Genomic DNA, 19,466 nt, shown 5'->3' on the forward strand with positions numbered 1-19,466 from the left:
TGGAGAACCAGCAGGATCTTATGAATGAGTGATGATAATAAATAAAGCTTTCCAGACTTTGTGGTGTTAAAGCTTGCTGAAGATACCACCATCGACCGGAATATCTATCTATCTTTTCCTCTCAGAAAAAGCTTTCCCAATTTGCTGTTGTCGTATTTTAGCGACATTAAGAATATGGGATGTGACTATTAATTACTTTCTCCTGCTAAATCTTTTTGCTTCTTTGCTGTAATATGAAGAGGTTATATACCTTCTGTTAGATGAATCATTCTTATTAATTTAACATTTATTTCTGTCTGGTGCAGTTTTAAAAGAGATGCAATCTCTATTGTACACGTATCATTTAGTTTGGATTCATTTACCTAAATCTAGAAAAAAAAAAAATTACGAGGAGGATGCATTTTCAATTAATTGTTCTTTGTTGACATCAAAGAGTTGTAAGTTCTAGTGAGATTTTATTACTTTTCTGAAGAAACTTATTTCTCCTTACCAAAAGTCATTTTCTGTATTTATAAATGTGGAGCTTTCATTTTTTTTGTTTGTTGATTTATCCATTAGAATTTTTTATTAGTAAAGAATAACATTTGAGATCATCTTATATTTTTCAGTCATTACTTAGATACGTTTCATATTTTAGCTTATAAAATTAAAATAACTAGTGAATATTTTCTAGACACTGGGTTATATCCTTTTTTTGTATTATTCACAAATCTTTTATTATTATCTCCATTTTTGTAGGTGAAAAATTGAAAGGTTAGGCAATTCACTCTAATACCATAGAGCTAGTAAATGACAAAGTCAACTCACAATATGTCTGATTTCAATACCCATATAAGCGTAATTTTATTACTTATATACCGCTCCTTGGAAGCCCTATGGGGCAGTTATACTCTGTCCTATAGGGTTGCTCTGAGTCAGCCGATGGCACTTGTTATGTATCACTCTGGGAAGATTAACTTAAAATATAATAATATATATGTCTATATATTATACAAAAATATAAAATATATATGTAAATATAATTAGAACTGAAAATATCAGCAGTGTCATAAAAACCTATCCCAAATAATATAATAAAAATTAGACTATAAAGTATTTTATTAAAAAATGAAGAACAATTTAAATCTAATTAGAGGGGGAAATGAGGTAGCAACATTATGGAGTGGTGAGTGATAGTAACTTCCAGAATGAAAAGTGGTCTGTAATCTTTGGGCATGTAGCCAACTATAACCTGAGGAAGCCTGGTCCATGGGGAAGCAGAATGAACCACCTGGCCCTTTAGGAGTTTAGATTAAAAAAAGTAGCATGGCTGTGGGCCTGGCTTGAACCTAAGGGTCAGGATTCAGGGTAATGCTGGTGTCTAGATACTTCAGCTTTTCTCCTCAGTAGCAAGTGGTTAGAAAAATCTGGAAAACACAAAATCCACATTCAAACCCTATTTCTTCTGAGCTTTATATTAGGTATCTGTATTTCAAAAAAAAGTGCCAGTATCCCAAAGTCTCTTCACATAGTCATTAGAGATCAAAAATCACACAGGTGTAGTCACATTGAGTGGATATGACTCTGCAGGATGTCCCTCTTTCTGACATGTGGTAGACAGGTTTTTCTTTTCTCCCACTACTGTATTGTGCACTAAAGAAATATCCAAATCTCAAGATTTAGTACACCAGGGCTGCTTAATACTTTCAAATCACTACAATTGAGCTTAAAACAAAATGCATGAGACTTCTGGTGAAAAGCTGACCAAAAGAAAATGTAAACATTTTGTGACCAGAGGGAGATAGTTGTGTGTGGGATATTTGTGAAAGAAGCCACATGGATCTACATTCATGAAATTAGATTGGATGGGGGGCATTACAAGCTCTAACTCGCTCCAAGAAAATCAGTATTGCATGTCAAATGATAAGTAAAAGCTGAAAGGTACTCATTTTTAGCGGTGAAGTTTTAAACCAAAAATTATTTCAGATGTGAGTTAGTGTGTTTGCGTGCGTGCGTGTGTGTGTGTAGAGGCATAGTGTCATGGAGGTATATATAAGAGGCTGCTTACAAATTCAGCGCAGTATTAGATTTTTCATAGAGCTGAAAGTGATCTCGAGAAAGTAACTCTTTTCTTATCTTTTACATGAGGCTCTGGCAGGGAGAAAATTAGAGAAATGGAGCAACAGCCTTAGATAGACAAGCATGGAGAGAGAAGGTGAAGGGATAGTTAGATAATTTAAATCAATGGCATTGATTCTTACTGTGGACATGTGAATACAACTAAGCTAGAAAGAGCCTTTTTTTTTTTTTTTTTTTAATACTTCCTAAAGGTGATTGATTTGGGGTTTTTCTTGACCATTGACAAAAAAATTGAAAAGCCTTGTTGCAGTGGCCAGGCAAAGTAGTGGCAAGGGCTTCTTCAATACTCTTAAAAAAAGAATTGAAGGAGTTAACTGAGAGCCACTGAAAAGCTGAGAAAATCATCTGCGCAAACCAAACCCGTTGCTGTTGAGTCGACTCCGACTCACAGTGACCCTGTGGGGCAGAGTACAGCTGCCCCATAGGTTTTCCAAGGATTGGCTGGTGGCTTCAAACTGCCAGCCTTTTGTTTAGCAGCTGAGCTCTTAAGCACTGTGCCACCACGGCTCCAAAAAAAAAAAAAAAAAATCCTCTAGCAGGTGATATTTACAAAACCTACTACTGAGTACTGCTCTAGTGACGAATTAAAGAATTTTCCTTGAAGAGATATTGTCACCTCACGCGCTGACCTTATATCACCTGTCTTCCACATAAAATGCAATTCCGCTGGATGTTCCTTTTTTTGCTTTTCAATACTTAAAGGTATGAAAATAAATTGAGATCATGATCAGAATCTTCATTGTAATATTCTTTTTTTATTGAGAAAATCATGAATGATAATGTAGGAGACTCTAGAAATGGAGATTTTTGCTTCCATTTTGTTGTTGCTCTTTATTAGGCTTTATAATTTATATAAGAAAATTAGTGATTTATGTACCATTTGCTTTTGACAAAGTCATACCGATCCTTCCTAGCATCTGAAGCTATAAAACTATGCTTACAGATGGGATGTGGGATTCAGAATCACCTGGGGAACATTTTCAAAAAAAATCATATAATTCTATTCCTCCCCATACTGGTATTGTCACCCACCAATAACACACCTGTAATTGAACAAGTTGCGTTATTACTCATTACAGCAAGCGAGAACACACCATGGAGAACATTGAGTGTCTCAGTAAGAGGACGTTAGAGCCTATTATAGGATTTGGGCTTTGGTTGGGTGATCTGCAGGAGGGTCCAATGTTGCAGCAGTGTGTTCTGGATTGCTGGACACTGTCAGGAAGAGAAGAGGTAATGCTATGACTGGTGATCTCAATACATCTTATCTACAAGGAGGCATCATAGTATGAAGATAAGAAATAGCCAAGAGAAGAGGTGTTTGGTATTTTGTGGGTTGCACAGTGACCTTGTTTTTGTCTGTGCTTAGACAAAATTATGAAGTGGCCTTGCTCTGTCTCATTTTATCATGGTCTCAGAGTGACTGAGGTTGGCATTGTGTTAGATTGTTTGAGGCTGGCATTATGTGAGGTTGTTTATGTCTAATAGGAGAATAGCGTGACCCTGCCATGAGTGCCAGGCCAGCTTCTGAAAGCCAAGCCCTGCTTGTTTTTCTCCTTATCAGTATCTACTCTCCCTCCCCACCCCTAGTCTGCCCTCCTCTAGCATAACCATAGTGTCTACTACTTTTTAGTGCTATACTTATGTTTCATTATAAAATATTAAAAACCCAGAGAAAAAGCAAAGTTAATAATATAATAAACACCATGTATCCCTCATGGTGTTTATTATATTACTAACTTTGCTTTGCTTTAAAAAAAAAATTTTTTTTATCCCTCATCCAGTTTAAAATATAGATAGATAGATAGGTAGGTAGGTAGGTAGGTAGGTAGGTAGGTAGGTAGGTAGGTAGGTAGGTAGGTAGGTAGGTAGGTAGGTAGGTAGGTAGGTAGATAGATAGATAGATAGATAGATAGATAGATAGATAGATAGATAGATAGATAGATAGATAGATAGATAGATAGATAGATAGATAGATAGATAGATAGATAGATAGATAGATAGATAGATAGATAGATAGATAGATAGATAGATAGATAGATAGATAGATAGATAGATAGATAGATAGATAGATAGATAGATGGACAGATGGGTGGTTGGGTTGGTGGGAGGGTGGATGGATGGATGGATGGATGGATGGATGGATGGATGGGTGGATGGGTGGATGGGTGGATGGGTGGATGGGTGGATGGGTGGATGGGTGGATGGGTGGATGGGTGGATGGGTGGATGGGTGGATGGGTGGATAGATGATAGATATATAGATACATAGATATATTTGTGTTTTTCTCTCAAATCCTAGTCCACCCTAGAAGGTAACTATTATCCTGAATTTGAAGTGTATCATTCTGAATTATGGTGCATTTTCCTCTTCTTCTTCTTTTTTTTTTAATGGCTTCTCTTTCCTTCTAGAAATGACACAAGATATGCACTAGACAACAACAGCAGCAGGTTAAATATACATTTGTGATCTTTTTTTTTTTTTTTTATTCTGGAATGGTTTTAAATTAGAGCCAAGGCATCACACCATATGAGGAATCAGGAGATCCATGTAGGGTCATAGCACAGACTTTTAGAAGTACTGTTAGACGTTATAAATGAATTTTAACCACAGCATCAGGTACTTTGTTTGTTTGGTTTTCAGTGCCCGACAGTGACTTCAGTCACAGGGGCAATGTGTTGGTTTTATTTAGCGAGACTTTGGCTAGATTTTTATTCTTCCCTCCATGAGCTCTGCTAAACATTTTTGATAGTGACCAAGCTGCATCAATTGTAATCTGACATTTTATGCACTAACAGACCATTTTAATTTCACGAAGTAAGGGATTGACTTCTACTTGCAAATAGGACTGAAAAAAGCAATGTTGTCAGAAGTGGCCCAGGGTATCAAGAGATAAACCTGTTGAGTTAAATACAAGACTTTATTACCTTTCACTTTACATTTCCATATAACATAAGTATTAATTAAACCCATCAGTGCCTTCCTACTTTCAGGAGAACATTTTCTTTCTGAGAAGAAGTGTCAAGTGAGAGAATGTGTGGCACCTGAGACCTGCCATTAAAAATACACTCCCTTAACCAAGAGAGAGTCTCATGCATTTCAGCGGACAGACAGGCAGAAAGGGAACACAGGGAACTGTCACCATCCTTCCTTGCCCTGGCTGTCGAACAGACCAAGGAGATGGGACTAAATGCCTTTTGCCTGACTTGAGGTTTTCAAAGACAAGCAGACTTAAAACTGTTTTACATCTCCTGTCACTTGGTGTTACTTGGTACAATTCAAATAAAAGCAGGAGAAAGGTCATGGTCTTTTGTGGTCTTTAATATACCTTCACTTACATGACAAGGAACAGGAACTAAGTATCAGGTTATATTTAAATCAGCCCTTTTTTTGGCATGTTAAGCATGCTGACATGCTGAGTGCCATATCGTGGGTATGGCTAGAGGAGGCAGATAGAATAGTACTCCAGAATCTAATGGAAATTTTAGAGAAGTGATACCCCAACGTTTACCCAAAGTACTTATCATTCCATATTGTTGTTGTTAACTGCCAGTGAATCGGTGCTGACTCATGGCGACTCCATGTTCAACAGAATGTTGCCCAGGCCTGCGCCTTCTTGGTGACGGTTGATGTTTGAGTCCATTCCGTATCATTTCATATTGACCTTGAATTTCTTGTTGCAGGGGAACACCTAAGAATCTGTCCTCAGGAATATACATGCTGCACCACAGAAATGGAAGACAAGTTAAGCCAACAAAGCAAGCTTGAGTTTGAAAACCTTGTGGAGGAGACGAGTCATTTCGTGCGCACCACGTTTGTGTCCAGGCACAAGAAATTTGATGGTAGGTGAAGGAGTTTTCACTTTATTCTGTTATACGTGCAGTTTTCTATAAGAATCTTGGTATTATATGTAACACTTTTTTTTTTTTTTAAAGAGGGAGCTTTTTTTCTTCTCTCTGAAACGTTTATAACTTCGTCTATTTTTAGAAAAAATATGCACTTTCTTGAGAAGTGTGTTATTTTAATAGTAATATCATGGAAAACCCCGACTTAACAAAGAGCTTTTCTGCATTAGTGTTTTACTTATGAGATTTATTCTGAAAGATATAGCTCAAGTTTTCATGATTAGAGCGATTCTAATTAAGGTGTTGTCACTCCATGGCTTATCTGTAGGTATCATAGGTAGGGTTTCTTAAAAAAAAATTAAATGTCTATTAAAAGTATTTGAAATATGCATTTACTTTTAAGGGGACAGGTTCGTCATTAAGGGCCAATAACATGGACTCCTTTATTTCTAGAGACGCCTTTCCAATAACGTAGTCATATGTCATATTGCAATTACTGTGTTGCATAGCTTTTGAACTCTCTTTTGGTTTCCTGATCGTAAGTAATTGGCTCCATTTCTATATCCTATTTGTTAACTAAACATTTTGTATGGGAAAGCATGAGTGACGGTAATTATTACTAAACTTTCAGCATTGTATTTTCTCACCAGAGACTCAGAAAAATATCCAAAAGCAAACTGATTATTCAAAGCTGAATCACTAATGGTAACAATAAAGTTAATATTTCTAAGTGGTGTCTTGCCTTTCGTGTTCTTAGAAATGAATATACCTTACTAGGTTTCATTGTAAACCAGACTTGTAAACTGTGGTGGCCATTAGTTTAAGGAACCTTCCTTGTGCCCTTTGGTAATATTAAGTTCCCCAGGGCAACAGAGCTACTGTTCATTTTCTTTATCCTCTGTAGTCAGTGCACAGTGGAACCAGTTCAGAGCAGGCTGGGCAAAAGTTTTTCTTTCTTTTTTGTTTCTCCGCAGTAGGTAAAATGTTCTGCTTCATTACTGCTTTAAACTATTAGAGCAACACCGATATCTTTCAAATCAGTCATTGAAGTTATAAAGAACAGGTCTACCCGGTATTTTCAGTACTCATGGTGTTATGACATTTTCCATATAGGTGAATGGAACTTAATTTTTCTGCAAGCATGTTTCAACGTCTTCATATTTTTTCTGCACCTCTCACTCTGTCTATGTGGACGTATGTGAAAATAACTCCTATTTATCAGTTATGCTGTGAATATTGCTCTTTTGGCTGCAACTAGGGAGTGCACTGGAGTTGCCCTTGATTGACAGATTACAAATCCAGTGACATTCAGGAGCTCCTGGTGGAGTTCTGTGTTTTGGGGACTACACTGTATCACTTCAAATTGAGCAAATTGAGACATCTTGTCCTTTGTTATAGAAATCAGGTGAGAACGATCCACTGCTGCAGACTTTTGCCTATATCTTTGGAAAACAATTCTAGTGCCTTTATAACGTGGTACTCCAAAATCAGTCATGGCAGTATCCATGGTAGAGAATATACATATTCCTTTTAATCAAATATTATAAGTAAGGTTATCATAGTATTATGGGAGTTGATTTTTTTTTAGCCAAATAAAGCTATTCAAAAACAGTGAGCCAGACACTTCTTATATTATCATATCAATGACTTTTAATATCTTTGGATTTACAATTCTTAATCCCAGATTTCATTTGTCTTATTAAAGAAAACTGCCTCATTCTCTCTGTCCCTCTCTTTTCGCAGGTGTAGTCTATTTAAATTGTTCTAATGTACTTAGGGGTATTATGTCAATCAACTTGACAGGACGTTGATTTTGCTAAGATTAGATCTGACATAGGTTGTGATGAATTCTTTGGTAATAGTGCCTTTCATTGCAGTTGCATTAGTCTGGGATGGGAGTGAAATTAAGATTTTAAAAAGAAGCTTTCAGCTGACTTTTTAAAAATCTTAGTGTGTTCCTTGTGAGCTCTGCTCCTTAAGAACTCAGTCTAGGAAGGAAGGAAGGGAGGGAGGGAGGAAAGGAGGAAGGAAGGAGGAATAGAGGAAGGAAGGAAGGAAGGAAGGAAGGAAGGAAGGAAGGAAGGAAGGAAGGAAGGAAGGAAGGAAGGAAGGAAGGAAGGAAGGAAGGAAGGAAGGAAGGAAGGAAGGAAGGAAGGAAGGAAGGAAGGAAGGAAGGAAGGAAGGAAGGAAGGAAGGAATGGGGGAGGGAGAAAGGGAGGGAAGAAGAGGGAGGGAAGGAGGAAGGAAGGAAGGGAAGAAGGCAGGCAGGCAGGCAAGCAGGCAGGCACCATTAATAATTTCTGCCCTTTCATTAGGCAACTTCATGAAGGTCACACATACAATAGATGATTTGTCTTCTTATATTGCAAAGGTGATTCTGCTAAGTCATTTTTCAGGAATACAGGTGCTTTCACATGGATAGTTTTCCATTTTTCCCTGGGTTTTTTTTTTTTTTTTTTATACACTTCATCATGACATTTTCTGATGGATATTGGTATCCTAGATGGATATCTAGGATCAGCTGTAGCATGCTACCCTCTGACTTTCATTTTCCCAGATAAAGCCAATGGTGCTATGAAAGATCTTGAGTTTATTTCCAGTAACTTCCTATTTGGTATGTCATACTGCACTATTGGTGCAGGAGTCTCTTGATCAAAAGTGTCCACTCTGAGGTTCTGCCTCTGGTCTTATGTAGTCACTTTCTCAGTGGTCTTCATTTGTCATCTGAATTTCACAGGTTTTTGCCTTATTATATGAATGCCCACTCATTGATAAAATCAGAAGGCGGTGACTTTTCTTCCTATTTCCATTCAATACAGCAACAAGTAGCTGTACCTGCTGCATTTGATCCAGTCCACATTATAGTCAGAGAGCCTAAATTCAACCACTTTAATAATCAATCTTCAGTTGTTGCTTTCCTCATTATGTCATAAATACTCTGATTCTATTTAACTTTTCATTTTCTACCAAGGAGAATTTATATTAAAATTTTGAATTCCAATACATTTAGCATAAAACAACATTCTTTTTATTGCCATATCCTTGCCCAGTTCTTCATGAATATGTTTGATAATATTTAAAGTTAATAATGTGTAAGATTACAAATATTCCTTGGATGGGAGGAGGCTAAATCAGAATTAATATGAATTCTTCCTCAAATTTTCTAAATCGCCAAGCTTTGGTTCATACCTCCATCAGCCAAAAAAAATTGTAGCTAAGAGGGAATGAATTGAAATAATATCAAATATCAATTGCAGGAATTTCAGTTCTTCGGGCAATAAGTTTCACATACCTGGATGAATTTTTTGTTTTGGTTAAAGAATAAAATGTTAAGATGGCCTGTTGGGATGAATGTATATAAAACAGAAGTTTACATTTTTGACACTGGTGCTTCTCCAGGTGCCTGCCAAGGTGGTTTCCTTTCTCTGGCCAAACCTCCACCTGCCTCTACTGAGGGAATGAAGGCTGGCTGTAATTACACAGGCTGCAGCCCCCCACCCTCTTTGCCTAGGGCTGGTTACTGCACAGTTCCCCTCAGAACTTTACTGTGGATGCTGTTAGTTTGCTCTGTGGCCAAGCTCAGCTATCCTGTTGATCCGCAGGGGTTAAAATCCTGCACAAAGGCCCAGCCAAGTGCACCTGGCAAAGCGATTACAACTATACTCCCTTTAGCTCTTACCTTTCTCACCTCTGCCAAAAGCACACAGCCTAATCAACAAAATCATAAAAAATGCAGAAAAAGGGATGGTAACAGTAGGCTCTCATCTTTGTGCACCCAGGAATTCCCTGTCATTTTTGTGTTTAATGAACGTCGGACCTGCCAAATGAGCTTTTATGTTTATACCCCCAGTGCTACCATCTTTCTAAGTGAGCAGTTTGTTCAGATCTAGGAAATGGAGAACAACCAAAAACCCTGATAGAGTAGTAACAGTAATAATAGGCAATACAGACCCTACAAATGGTAACCCTATTTTCCAGGAGGAAACTGCATTGCCAAGTCATACAGTTATTAAGTGACAGAGTCAGGATTTTGACCCCCATGGAGCATGCTTTTGAATCCCTGCTTTTAGACACCGCTGCTCCATAACCTCTGTAGTGCTTTCCTGTCCCCAAATGTGCTGCGATTCCGCTGTGGACGTGAACTCTTCCTCTATGTCCTCCGCGTATCTTGTCTCAGTCATGTTGGGAAGGAGATGCAATTGTCTGTCAGCAAAAGGGGGAAGGAGATTTTTTTAATCCTTAAAAAAAAGAAATCACCCACATGAATACAGCCCAAGCCCTAAAAACTCGGAGCTCAGAGAGGTTACATGGCTTGCCAAGTCCCAACCGAGAATGATGGAACCAGGACTGTGACCTAGTACTCTGGACTTACATCAGACTTATAAATAATAATGTTATAGGAAGTCGATATTGGGTTGAAAGTCTCACTGAGCTTTTATGTGTTTTAATGGATACTAGCTTTAAAAAAATTGGTATTCCTTTAACAAGGCAATAGTAATATTGTTGAGTAAAGAATCTGGCCACATTTTGGAAAAGGCAGCAGTAGTATTCAGTTTGAAGTTTTCCCTGAATTAACGTGTAATACGTGTTATATGCAGAAATATTATAGAAACAATTAAGACATATTGTGTCTTTGTCACAACACCTGGTGGTATCTTGGTGTAGGCACTAGCATTCTGCTAAGAACATCTACCGGATATGGATTATTCACAGACAGGAAGAGATAGGTGAAGGGATATTTTATTTTGGATGTTATTTTTCCTCCAGAAATATTTATTCACATTTGGAGCTCAATTTGAGGTTTTTGTTTAGTTTGTTCATCTTGGTCTTAGTATTTTTGTTTCCTTCCTGGATTTTATGTCTGTATTTTAATGATATACATTTGTCCAGAGATTTTGGCAGCAAGTGCATTTTTAAAAGCAAAAGAAAAAGAACGGTAATTTTCCTTCTTATGAAGAACTTATCCTATAGTAACTCTTGCAGAATACCCATCGTATTGAATGTGAAAATAATTTATACACAGCAGCATAATATTTTTATGCTGCAAGTCAGCTTGTTTTCTTTTTAAATACCATTTCTCATCTATAGACTGTAGAGATGACAATAATGTAATGATTTCTTTAAAATATGGCTTAATTTTCTCAGAGAACAAACTTATTCAACGAGGGAAACATCTTAAGTAGCTTTCCATATGGTGGTGGAATCTTCTACGTTTCCTGTCATATGGGTGACCTATATATATGATTGTCATTTCAATTTGAAAACATTTATTCAAAACCTATTATATGCTGGGCGCTTTGCCAAGCATGTAGTAGATAAAAAGATGACTGATGATGACTCAAATACGGTCACAGCCTGTCACAGAGTTTACCTTCTTGAGGAGACACAGGTATAAAACTAACGATACCAAAGGCAGAATGAACTGAGTCCTAAAGTAGAAGTCCTTTGGGAACAGTGAGGAGGTAGTATTATATTTAAAAGCATCGGGGGAGACTTTTAGGAAGAACTGGCAGTCGAGTAAACCAAAACTACACCTGTTGCTCTTGAGCTGATTCCGACTCATAACAACCTTATAGGACAGAGTAGAACTGCCTCATAGAGTTTCTGAGGAGCGGCTGGTGGATTCGAACTGCTGACCTTTTGGTTTGCAACCAAGCTCTTAACCACTGTCCTACCAGGGAAATGACCTGAGATTGCAATAGTTAAAAGGTTGACAGGAGGAGATGACAGCCACAAAACATTTTATATGCATGTTCCCAAAGTCCTTGGGATATGTTGTAAATATATTTACTGTTGATTTTTTTCCCAGAAATGTTAGTTTATTGACATTTGTATGTATGTATGTATGTATGTATGTATGTATGTATGTATGTGTGTGTGGAAATATGTACAGGTAGTCCCTGACTTATGACAGGGTTCCATTTAGATGACCCCGTCGTAAGTTGGTTCTGATGTAAGCCCAATACCTCTTTTTGTAATCTTAGTTTTCATTATTATTGCCTTTTATTATCAAGGTCTTTATAAATTCTATCTTTGAACATCTGCCTGTGAACATCTGAGAATGATAAATAACATCAGCAAATTGCACACTGCAACATTGTATGTAGTACGTATTACTAACGGTAAGATGTACAAACAAAAAACCAAAACCGACAGTCTTAAGTACAGTTCATCAACTTGAATATGTCATAAATCAGGGACTACCTGTATGACCCATCAGATGCTCCATGGGAGAAAGATGTGGCAGTCTGCTTCCTAAAATGTTATAGCCTTGGGAACCCTGTGAGGCAGTTCTACTCTCTCCTGTGGGGTCTCTATGAGTTGGAATCAACTCTATGGCAGTGGGATTTTGGTGTATATGTAATGTACTTTTTATGTAGAAACCTTTTATTCCTTGTATTGAATCCAACTGCTATTGCTTTGTAACAATCACAAAATTGTAGGAAATAAGCAAGAAACATTTCTTTTTCCTTTACGCATTTGCAGGTTGTCTAGAGTTTGGCCGTAGGCTGAGCTCAGCGAGGCTAGGGTTTAAGCTATGGGTATGGTCTGGGCTTCTCTACATGCCTCTTATTCTTTTGGGGGCAGCAGTGTATTTGGGGCATATTCTTGTGGTGGTGTTTGGAGGCTCCAAAAAAGACAAGTGGGGGGCACTGCATACCCCTTAAAGCCTATGCTAGAACTGGCACACTGTCTTCCCAGATTTCATTGGCCAAAGCATATCTCATGGTCAAGTCCAGCGTCTGTGGGAGGAAGAAGTATACTACTCCAATGGAGGTGTGGATAGGGAAAGGAGGGGTTATTTATGTATCCTAATCTTTTTCCTAATCTACCACTGTCCTCCATTGACTTCTTTTTGCTATTCCCCAAAGAGTGTTTTACCAACCACGTTGGCTTATTTTTTGATGAAAGTCCTAGGAATTCAAGAGCAAGAAATACCTCCTAAGAAAAGCAGAGTTAAGTGTACACACCTGTTACACCACTTCCTCCCTTATCCTAACACAATAATATATATATCACCCCACACACATACGTGATCCCACGATGTTATTGCAAGAATAAATCGATGTAATATTTCCAGTTCTTGAGCTACTAGTTCCCTCAATCATTGTACAGAATAACAAGTTAACTATAATTCCTGAGGGTTACAGTGTTCATCAACAGAGGAAATAATTGGCTGAATGCCCCCTTAAAATTTGCTAGACTCCCACTTTCATGGCATGGATTTCATCTGAAGGATACTCCTCTGGAAATCAGAATGTGCTGACTGAGTTTCAGAAAATAGGCAAACAGTTTCACTGGCTTTGGGAAGTAATCTGCCAGTTCTCTCAATGGGCAGACCTCCCAAAAATAAGAACCAGCTAACCAGGGATGTGGCTTTGACCGACCAGTTGAACAGGTTTATAAATCACAAACTCCTTGCATTTGTACAGTGTTTGAAGAGGTGGTCCATGTTGGTGGGGGGTCCTTGGAACGCATTGTAAGGAGAACCCAGAACTTTGTGGAAGTGGAATTTATCCTCCTTTTTTTTGTTTGTTTTGTTTTGCTTTGTACTTTGACACATCCTTAAAAAAAAAAAAAGCTACACACTGCTAACACTGCTAGTCAGTAGCTTTGTGTCCTTTGTGATGGACTACCAATCTTTTTCTAATTCCTAGACCCCTAGCACACACCTCAAAGTAACTTAAGATGCATTATGCTCCCAATGTAGTTGTAATATTATCATCTTATCACCAATTCCCTTGCACAGTGGCTTTGCTGAGCAGCTGTTTCACAGACAAGCCAATTTTCTTTAAGTATTGCTTTATCAGATGCGGAAACCAGCCCTACCAGAAGGGCTCTTGGTCATGAATGTTAATGAGCAGAGAAATATCTGTTCTCTGACAGTAGCTCACTAATCCTTTGAGTAAAAAAAAGAAAAATTCTTTTTTTTTTTAATTGTGGGAGGAATTTTACTTAAGTTAAATTGATCTGCCACTGAATACAGAAAACTGATTTTCTTATTTTAATGAAAATCAAGAAAAAATATTTAACTGTGGTATAAATTTGAGAGCTCGGTGGAAATATTTTTTGTCCGTAGACCTGAGAACACAGTTGTTCTGTGCTGACGGGCTCAAGTGCATGGTGTGTTGTGCAGTGGTGAACTCACAGTCACTCGCCATCTAACTGGGATTTTGCACCAAGAGATCCTTGACCTTCCATAGTGATAAGGAATTAGAATAAAAACTGCTTTCCTCCCCCACTGAGACCATATAAGATTTTCGTTTCCAGATAAGGTGGTAAAGATGTAAGAAACTCATTTGATTGTTCTTAGGACTCTAATATTTGGAAGAAAATAATTCAGGTGAATACTCAGGATGACATAACTAGGACTTGATGGAGTCACTGAGTTGGACATAGAAAAGGAACAAGATGGACCAAATGTTGATAATCATTGAAGCTGGCCGATGAGTATGTGGGGGTATGTGGTAATGCCATGACTCTTGTTTTTTAATGCTTTTTAAATTTCCATAATATGAAGTGTTTACAAAAGAGATAGCTGACTTGAGCATATACAAAACTGTTGTCTTCTAGATTGTGATTTATTCTAGATACAGAAAAATGTCAACTCGGCATTATCACGATCATTTCTTGTGTATTCAACAGAAGTAAATTACAGAGAGCACACCATTTTCAAGTTGTAAAGAGAAGAAAAACAGCTAAGAGAGATTTTAGCTCAGATCAATGCTGCTTAGTTTCATATTTCATCTAAGATTTTATTATTTTCTTTCTAGAAATGGCATCTCCAGTTTATCCACATGAATAGAGCTGTTAAAATGATACTTAAATTTTAGATCTCCTTGTTAAGTGTGATTCAAATATGAAACCCTTATTTAGAAGATAGATGGACACCAAGATAAAGCAGACTGTTCAAACACAAGCATTGACAAGCTTCAGGAGAAAATGTGAAACACATAAAATGCATTGTCGTTGTGTGACATCGAATCAGTTTTGACCCATAGCAACCCCATGTGGCAGAGTAGAAATGCCCCATAGTGTATTCTTGACTGAAATCTTTATGGAAGCAGATCTCCAGGTCCTTCCCCAGTGGAGCCCCTGGTGAGTTTGAACAACCAACCTTTTGGTTAGTAGCCAAGTGCTTAACTACTGGGCTGCAAAGGCTCCTGACAAAATGCACAGCAAATATAGTTTCTATATCATTCAGTAGTCACTCAGTGGTATTGGTTGAATGGCCAATAGGGACGTCAACTGTTGAGGTTTCACATTTTAGCAAATCCAAAGGAATAGAGAGCTTGCCTAAGCAATTGATCCCGTATAATTCCAAGAATTCCATAACAGAGGAAGAAAATCCTGAACTTACGTGGGAAAAGAGTTAGCGATCAGCTAAGAATAAGCTTGCATGGTTAACAATGCTAACAGAAATTAAAAAAAAAAAAAATACTCAATACAGTTCCAGAATTTGCTATATTCATTAAATGGACAAATATTTTCCTTGGAGTGACTTCATGTAGTAGTCCATGGCCTTCATACTGTTTCCTCCCTACCTAGGGGTTTAATTGAATCTAAACAACTTGAAAATGAAAAGCAAACTTTTGAAGTAAGCTAGCAGGAAACCCGGTCTCTGAGGCCTTTCCATGATTGAAGAAATGGTGCTTCTCTACATATTTTTTAGTTTTGGAAAATTTCTTTGCATATTTTCTCCTTTTAAAGAGAATAATGCCATGATCCTTACAGGCTTTAGTTCTCTCAGCCCTCCTGTCTCCTTTTCCTTGGTGCTCACGTAGCTGACACCTTATCATTCTGCATGTATTTAGGGCTCTTTCCATCATATTCTTTTTAAAATATGATTTGTTGCATACTCTCTGTTAAACTCTAAGCTCATTAAGTATAGGGATTAGGTCTCCTATTCTATTTTATCTACCTAGACTTGACTGGATACAGAGCCTATTTAATAATGCTGCAGTGTTGTCTAACTCTGGCACTGACCTATGCAGAACCAAGGACACAGACTGGTCAGATGAATTACTTAAGTTTCTATAATAAATACAACAGAAGAAAATTAGAAGTCTGGATTTCTAGTTATCTATTAATTCTTAGGCTCCATAAACCTGGAAGTCATATTTGATGTCAACAGCATTTGTTCCAGTAGACTTCATGGACCTTATTTTAAATTCTCAGCATAAAATGGTCTTTATTTATAGGGCAAGTAGAAGTCCTTACCTTAAAAAGCAGGATGAATGTGTTCTTCTCTACAACACACACACACACACACACACACATACACACACACCAGAATAAGGAGGGGTTAAGGTGCTGCTCAAACTTGAATATGCATATGAGTTACTCTGGGGTCCGGTTAACATGCTGATTCCTGGGTTCAAACACTGGAGTTTTTTTTTTTTTTTTTTTTGATTCTTTGTTGCAGCCGGGGCTCAAGTATCTTCATTTTGTATAAGCATCCCAAGTTTCTGATGCAAGTTGTCTTTGAGCCACTACACAATGAGTATCACTGGTTTAAGTGGAGTTGATAGGTCAGTTGGAGCCCTGGTGGCTCAGTAGTTAAGAACTTGGCTGCTAACCAAAAGATTGGCAGTTCGAATCCACCAGCCACTCCTTGGAAACCCTATGGGGCAGTACTACTCTGTCCTACAGAGTTGCTATGAGTTGGAATCAACTCGACAGCAATGGGTTTGGTTTTGGTTTTGGATAGGTCAGTTATTGGAACATATACCTGGGACATAGAGATGAGAGAGGGGTTTAAATTTTTACTCTGACACATCAAGGCCAGTGTAAAGTCTGCATAAAAGGTCTTCACTGTTTAAAGTGGATTTCAAGCACCTGTTGCCTGTCAAACAATAATTTTTATGTAAGTTTACTGATTTTGACAGTAAATTATACCCAATATCCACAACTCATTTGATCTTTTACAAATCAAAATTGTTCTTGTTTGAATATTTTTTTTAATTTGTGAACTACAAAATTATTTTTTCCCTTTTATTTTCTAATTCACGGGATCTCACAGATATTTGTTTTTCACAATCTAAATGTACATTGTAATTTCTGAGTTTTGTTTTTGGATAGGATGATGTTTTCTGAAGTTAAGTAACTTTATTTTTTAAATAGCATTTTCTGATTGTGAAGTACATATGCTTATTGTAGAAAACTTGTATGATTTAACACAAGCGACAAATATTATATGACTTCACTTATATAAAAAGACAAGAAGAGGCAGATATATAGACAACAAAGTTTATTAATGGTTACTGGGGGCGTGAGGGAAGGGGCAAAAGGGGGTTAACAGTGATGGAAATATCACATTCATTAAGGGTAGAGTTGCACAGCTGATGATTGTAATTGCTGTCAATAAGTTGTACACCTGGCAAAAGTTGTGTGATAGATATATTTACAAAAAAAAAAAAAAAAAGTAACTGCTGAGGCTGCTTATGTACAACCAAAACCCTCATGGGATTTGGTTTCTTGGTTTGGAGGTTTAGAGTCATGGTTTCATGAGGCACCCCAGTTAATTGGCCTAATAACATGTTTAGTGCTTCTGTTTTAGCTCCTAGCGCCACGTGTAGTGCCTGGGGTCTTAAAAGCTTGCAAGTGGCCATCTAAGGTACAACAATTAGTCTCTATTCTGCTGGAACAACAGAGGAAGAACGAGAGTAAGGGATAGAAGGAGGATGTGGACTGTGTGGCTAATTGTCTCCATGAACACCTGCCTCCTTTGCCATGAGACCAGATGGACTGGATGGTGCCGAGCTATCATTGCTGAATATTTTGATCAAAGATTCCATAGAAGAATCTTGATCAAAAGAGGGAAAATGAAGAACAGAATTTCTCATGAAACTACTGCCCTGAGATAATCTTTAAAGCTTCAACCAAAAATATCCCATGAAGTCTTCTTAAAACCAAACAATGGCTTAGCTTAACTAGTACAAAATGTCTGCCTTGAGCATTATGCTCTTTTAAGAACTATCTGTATGAAATCAAATTTACTGCAGCTTTTACTGGAAAGATTAGATAGGAACCTTAGGGGGCAGTGAATTTATGTTAATGAGGGAGGAACAACTCAGAAAAGGAGGGTGAGAATGGCTACACAACTCAAAGGATATAATCCATGTCACTAAATGGCACATGTAGAAACTGTTGATTTGGTGTCTGTTTTGGTGTGTATGTTCTCAACAACAACAAAACAAATAAAATTTTATATATATGTATAATTCCTGTGTTCCCTAGTACAAAAACACGACATGAAAAGTGATACCTAGTTTCTACAGGACAGAAGAAACTTCCTATTTTCTGGGGATAATATTCACCCACACTTTATAACTTTTTGTTAATACAGTTTTGGCCCAGTTTTACCACAATTGAGTTGGTAGCAAAATAGTTCTGCAGATTCGTGTGATATAATACACCATGATTTATATTAGAATAGGTCAAAGAACTCCTTAAAATAAATCCTCCTATGAAATAATGATTTAAGAAAAGGGAAAATCTTCTTATGATTTTTTTTAATGTTCTTTTTGACCAGTTTTCTAAGGTACACTGACTGTCTCCTTGTCCACTTTGTCAGCCAGGGTTGTCTTCATGCTCTCACAGTGCTCACACGTCCTTTACTAAAGCAAGTGGCTTCTAACCATAGTCAGCCCTGGAATGTTCCAAGGCCCCCAGGAAATAGGAGATTAGCAATCAGTCGAAATCTGCTGTCAGGTTTTAGATTTAATTGATCTCTAGTGGAAGAACTCAGAAATGTATTTTGAAACTGAAGAAGTTGTGGAGCCAACTTTAATTATTACAAATGTTATAGATTTTAAATTTCTAAATATATACCAGAAAGGTACTGTTTTTTTTTCCCCCCTTTGGATCTCTTTATTTATTTATTTTTATAGATTCTTGGTACGTACAGCAGTCTCTACATTTCTTTCTTCATTAATTAATTCTCCAGAGTTGGGAAAGACCTACTTTGGCTATGGCATTACATCAAGTTCTATTAAAAAAAAAAAAAAAAGCTATGTAAAGAGCATAGGCCTCAAATTAGGCAGCCCAGGTTTTTAATATAGGATATGGAATTCATGAACCATGTCACCTGGGAGGTTTCTTAAAGTCTCTGGGCTTCACATTTTCTCATGTTCAAAAGGTGATGCATATAAAAAAAAAAAAAAATTGCTGTTGAGTGAATTCTGACTCATAATGACCCTATAGGACAGAGTAGACTTGCCCTATAGAGTTTCCAAGGAGCGCCTGGTGGATTTCAACTGCCAACCATTTGGTTAGCAGCCGTAGCAATTAACCACTGTGCCACCAGGGTTTCCGATGCACATAAAGAGCCCGAATAAAGTTCTGGAAAAAAGTGAGCATTAAGGAAGGATGGCTCTCACCTGCTGTTCATCCTGTCCTTGTCGTCGTGATGACTTTCATGTCTGTAAGGAGATGAGAGTCTCACAAAGACGTTTAGACAAAAGCATAAATAACTATAATACCAATTGGTGCCATGAGAGA

The 19,466-nt window shown here is 37.5% G+C and overlaps 1 protein-coding gene across 1 annotated transcript in view; it reads left to right on the top strand.

Annotated features, from left to right (window-relative positions):
- GPC6 (glypican 6) overlaps window positions 1-19,466 on the top strand; it is a 1,286,079-nt gene that overhangs the window by 311,380 nt on the left and 955,233 nt on the right. The window contains exon 2 of the mRNA XM_049852914.1: window positions 5,802-5,960. Coding sequence (XP_049708871.1) covers window positions 5,802-5,960 — 159 coding nt within the window. The remainder of the gene's footprint in view (window positions 1-5,801; window positions 5,961-19,466) is intronic.

Source organism: Elephas maximus, chromosome 14 (genome assembly GCF_024166365.1).
Source record: "Elephas maximus indicus isolate mEleMax1 chromosome 14, mEleMax1 primary haplotype, whole genome shotgun sequence".
NCBI classification, from domain to species: Eukaryota; Metazoa; Chordata; class Mammalia; order Proboscidea; family Elephantidae; genus Elephas; species Elephas maximus.